The sequence below is a fragment of the Aplysia californica genome, unplaced genomic scaffold (genome assembly GCF_000002075.1).
Source record: "Aplysia californica isolate F4 #8 unplaced genomic scaffold, AplCal3.0 scaffold00427, whole genome shotgun sequence".
In the NCBI taxonomy this organism is placed as follows: domain Eukaryota; kingdom Metazoa; phylum Mollusca; class Gastropoda; order Aplysiida; family Aplysiidae; genus Aplysia; species Aplysia californica.
In genome coordinates this window covers 622,679-628,267 of record NW_004797697.1, presented here as the reverse complement: position 1 = coordinate 628,267, position 5,589 = coordinate 622,679, and the positions used below count along the sequence as shown (strand labels likewise).

General features: G+C 39.0%; 1 protein-coding gene across 1 annotated transcript in view; it reads left to right on the top strand.

Moving 5' to 3' along the window:
* The window catches only part of LOC101862432 (phosphonopyruvate decarboxylase), a 32,768-nt gene that overhangs the window by 11,354 nt on the left and 15,825 nt on the right, over positions 1-5,589 (top strand). Inside the window, exon 2 of the mRNA XM_013086011.2 lies at positions 925-1,105. Within this exon, the coding sequence (XP_012941465.2) occupies positions 925-1,105 (181 nt within the window). The remainder of the gene's footprint in view (positions 1-924; positions 1,106-5,589) is intronic.

The following is a 5,589-nucleotide window of genomic DNA, read 5'->3' as shown; positions in this document are numbered from 1 at the left end:
TATCTAAACTTTAGTAATTTTTGGTTGCCTCTCTACAACGACAACTATCCACAACAACGAAAATTTTTTGTGGTCTCGACGATGTTGTTAAAGAGAGTCTCCACTGTATTTCTATTGTCTGCTCTACTGCTCGACATTCTTTCCAGAGTTACACAGGAGAGGTTTTTGTTTGCTTTTACACTCCCGCCAGAGTATTTTAGCGTAGGCACCCGAAGACAAAGACAAAGATCAGGCGTGATCCATTAAGGAATTGCATACATTGCAGATGATGCTGCTGTTGGGAAGTACTCAGAGGAAAAAAATGAAAAGTCTCGTGGATGGCTTTTCAGCTGCTTATGAAAAATTTGCTCCAGAGAATCGTGCAGAACTACCAGAAATCTCTGATAAAATTATTGAATACGAGAAACTCGTGGACCACTTCACATATATATATATATATACTCAATACAAACATGCACTTTATCATGAATTAACATCTGAATTAGTTGACTATAGCTTCAATGACAATGAGCGAACGTTGAACAAAAATTTTGGTGTAACTGACGTCTGAGCGTCAAGGTTTAGAGGAAGGTGAAAATGTTTACGGTAAGTGGTAGGAGCAGAGTACTGTTCGCAAGAGGGACTTTGAGTGAGAGCATACTCACTTAGGTAAAAAACTAAAAGCTGAAATTAGCTTTCTCTTTAGATGCCTCTAAAGAATTTTTGGAATAAAGTAGCAAAAGGAAATTACTAGAATGATCATCTTTGGGACCCAACTTTAAATAATAATGTTGTTGTTTTTTTTAAGTTTTAGTTTTAGTAGAGGTTTTACGGCGCTCGCAACTGCATAAGGTCATTGAACCTATGTATTTGGAAAGTAATAAGAGCTATCATTGTTATACATGATCATTCTTTTTAACAAATTAATTTTTCCCTTATTTTCAGAATTTTGCCCATATTCTCAGCGTTGTCTGAAGTCATCCAGAGGCCGATCACACTTCTTAACCCCAGTACCGAACCAACGTCCAGCCCCAGCAAAATGCAGCCAGCTGTGGTCGTCACGTGCCTGTTCCGTGGTCTTCGCCAGGCGGCGCCGCTATCAGCCCCGCTGACCCAGCGCCTGTGTGTGAGTGACGGCAAACCTTTGACTTGTGACGCGGGCAGGCCGCGGGGCTGTTCAGAGACTTGTAGTACATCATGTAATACAGTTCCTGATACCGGCCGCTTATCTGCTCGCTTAACCCTTTCAGGACATGACCCAGATAGATAAGCTCTGTGCTCTGTAGCCGGTTAGTTCAGTGTAGAATAAATATTACAGCACACACGATTGGTCAGTATTTATAAATATATTTTTACACCACTCAAGATTAGTCAGTATAATATAAATATATTATTACGCCACACAAGATAATGAAGATTGGTCAGGATAATATATATATTATTACACCGCACAAGCTTGGTCAGTATAATATAAATATATTACTACAGCACACAAGATTGGTCAGTATAATATAAATATATTAAGATAGAAAGATAGATAGATAGAAAGACAGACAGACGGACAGATAGATCGAGATAGATTATAGGGGGGTTGGGGGTGGGATTGGATGAAGAAAGAAAAAGGGAGACAGTCGTTAAAACAACAACAACACAACAACAACAACAACAACAACAATTAAAAACAACAACAAAAAACTACAACAACAACAACAATACAGCAACAAAACAACAACAACAACAAACCAACAAAAAACCCAACTTTAAAAAAAAATCCAAAAGAAAGGAATCCCGTTATCGCAAAAAGCAGCAGACAATAAAACAATTCATGGTTCCTTTTCAAACAACGTTTATCTTTGAAAGAAAACTCTTTTCGCCTATATTTTTAGTAGTTTTTTTACTCAGTAAAGTTGCAACAATCTGCTTGACCTAGATTCTCATTATTGTAATCAGAAGTTCCACTTCAAGACGGCGCAATTTGACGTCACTGAATTAGACTGTTTTGGAGTCCCCCATCCCCCCCATCCCCGAACCCTTTTAAACCATTTTATGCACCGTCCTGTCCCACACCGAATAGGCCCTACAATAAAATGTGAATTAATTTTTGCAGTTCCCATTGTATATATACCGCATGCGTTTTAACACGCATGCAAAAGCTGAAAAGGGCGTGGCTTTCACTCCCACCACCTGTGTTAACAATTAATAGAGAATCGATGACTGTAAAGTCTGCACACCGCAGAATAATATGATGTATATTATTATAGAAATATTCATACGCCTAATCTTTTGTGACAGCTGCGCTGCTGTAGGGGTTCAATACTTTGTTAGAACAGGGAAGTAGCCTAATTATAATATTATGCTTGCTTAGACAGATTTAACTCTAAAGGGTTGGAATGACGTGTAGAGGAAAATAATCTACACGTAAGCACAGATTCACATATTGGCGCTTCGATTGTTTCTGAAGGACAAACAAAAAACGTTTACTGTAAACAAAAGCGCTGTTATCTTTTTTCTCACCAAATGCATGGGGCTTATAAAGGCTCAATTCTGAAACGAAAAGAGGATCAAAACGTGTACTACCTAATCCTGATCTCTCTATCTCTTTCGTAAAATGAATTTTAATATCTTTATTTGACATATTTAGCACGTTCAATCTTCAGTTATAAAATTGGAACGGAAGCAAATTTTAATAGAAATTATAGAAGGTGAAAGTTCGAGAGTTTACAGTACCTGTGGTTCTAAGTAACCGGTACGCTATCGCTGTCATTCGGAGTTACCGTCCTTGAATAATGGCTGCTCGCAGAGAGGTGCATGACTGAATTGACGACAAGCTCCGCAACTAGATTTTAGTTTGTGTTGTAATCAGTTCGCGGCCTTGGTGCCTTCATTTCATTCCTTGATAGTCTGACGATTCTCCTGACTTGGGGTGAGTTTAACACTTTGCTGAATGAGAATTAGAAGCAAGTGGAAAGAAGGCTGAATTGCGTCACCGCAGAGCCGCATTCTTTTCTTTTTCCTAGCGGAACTGGTGGGCGGAACGTTTGATTGCAAATCTATCTTTAATAATTGATTGAACAGAAAAGATTGCTTCTGAACAAATTTCATGCCTTTGCACATATAGTCATATACGCTTCAAATCAAATAAAGAAATGATTAGATCTAGATCTAGAGTCAGTGTTAACTGGCAAGTTTAGGCGTTCATTTTTAATGCATTTTAAGGCCATCCAAATTGGGCACTGGGCGGGGTCCGTCGGAATTCGGAATAGCCTGCCTGAGCCTGACCCTTGAACTGAATAGAGATAGAATGATAGATCTAGAGTCTAAACTAAAGTAGAAATCTAGTAGGGCCTAGACTGCTTAGTGGCTTAGATTTCTAGTAAGGATAATCCAGTTTTGGCAAAAAGGTTACTAAATCTTTACTACCCTACTATCCTGCAATCCATGGTTTTGGCCCCAAGAGTAGGCCTAGATTCTCTAGATCTAAATCTAGATCTAGATCTAGATCTAGATAGATCTAGATTTATCTAGATCTAGGCCTACTTCTAAAAATGGATTACTGACTTTAAAAAAAGTCTTCTTTCCTCTCTGTATTACAGTATTGATGTTTTTATCTGAAAGAGAGCGAGAGATGGGCTGCAATTTTTCAGTACAAAATGAGCAGTAAATATTTCACTTGATTTTAACTAGGGGGGTTTCAGGGGGGCATGTAGATCTAGATCTAACTGAGTTTTGGCACCACTAATTATAGTCGAACCTGCCATGACGGCCACCTGTACAAACGGCCGCTTTCCTGTTCCCCCCTTGCGTTTTTTCTATGTATAATTTCACTGTGTAAAATGACTACCTGTCCAGCGCGGCCGCGGCTACCATATTTTAACACACAACCACTATCACACCAAACAATTACAATGTTTATAACCCCTGTCTTAGACGGCCACCTTAGTGACTCCATTATGTTCTGTCATGTTAGTCATAAATTATGCTTTGGCCCCTGGCGTTGTGGGCAAGTTGTCATAATCCAATCATCTGTCATTGTTGTTAGGTAGTCCCTCCAACCGATTATGTTGCGTTGACCCTTCCCACTGTTGACCAATAATTGGTAACAAATTTTCAGCTGCTGGTGAGATAAGCGTGTGATCCCTCATAACCCACAATCCCCGCCCACAACTCATACACAAATTGTAAGTGAGATGAGTGGTCACTGTTTACCCAGTCTGTAACAAAGTAACAATGGACATCAACATGAACTTGCGTCACTCGTTCTCCGAGTGGTGGCGACCCATGTGTTTGTTTTAACATGGCTTTTGGTCTTCTTCGTATGACACATTAAATTTTATTGTGACCGAAGCAAAATCGGCAACAAAATAAAAAATAACTAACAATACAAACCAACAACAACAACAATGCGGCTACTTTCGGTTGGGACCTCAGAAGGGAATGGTTTGTTTTGTTCATCTTGATCAGTCCTACCTAAGACGGCCACCTGTATTATACGGACACTTTTCTCTGTGACAATGGGCTGCGTCTTACAACTTACACAGGTTTGACTGTACTTCTGTTTCGAAACGATTACTTTTTGCTGCGCATGCCGATACTATGTTCAGCGAGAGAGAGAAAATATTATATCAAAGCTAATTGCAAAACATCAAATTATATGGTTTTGAAGCTAATCTCCCCTTTTGCTCCCAAGAACAATCATAGTATAATGTAAATGAAATATCAACAATAACTTTATGGGTTAGGATTAGGATAGTAGGGTAGTATGGGTAAGGGGGAAGGGCAGGGGTAGGGGGATTTAATCCGGTTTTGGCCCCAACAATAACTATGGAGTATGGCTTTTGGCGCCACTGATTACTTCTGAGTTTAGCACTACGCTTTGGTCTCAAGATTCTGTAAAAGTCTAGAGTGAGTATAATAATAGATGTAGTTTAGTGAAATAGTGAAAAGACTAGAGAACTAGAAGTAGTAGTAGTAAAACTAGAGGTGTTCGTCTTTGAGTGAAGAAAGGCTATTAGTTAACAAATTAATGAATAGCTAAACGGTTAAGTAAGTCAATAAAGACTTGTCTCTACACTAGACTTTTTGATACATGACACTGTATGTATATTTTCTTCCCTGTAGGTTACGTGGCATGCATAGCTCTTTGCTTGCCCGATCTGGACTGTATTTTATACTTTTACGCCCCTAGTGGCTAGTGTTAGCAACAGGGAAGAAGACTAAGGTGGCACATTAGGGTGTTTTTCGCCCATCGGGAAGCAACAGCAAGAGTGTTTGTTTGCTTTTCGTGTTCAAATTACATGGAAACAACACCTGTTTCTTCTTCAGCCATAATTTCTGTTTTTCAGTCTGAATTCTGTGAGGTTAAGTGTAGTGATTACAGGCTTTGCTGTCGTAGGCAGAACATGTGAGTTTGATTCCATTGTGGAAAATTGATAAGGAGTGTATGGGTCCATGCTCTTGCCTTCTTTGGAATTTACAATGCAGCCTCTCTTATAATGACCTTCGGTTCTAACGACATCCTCTGTATAGCGAAATGGTGCCCAGGTCCCGATTTTTTCCTTATTATATATATATATTATAATATATATATCTAAACTTTAGTAATTTTTGGTT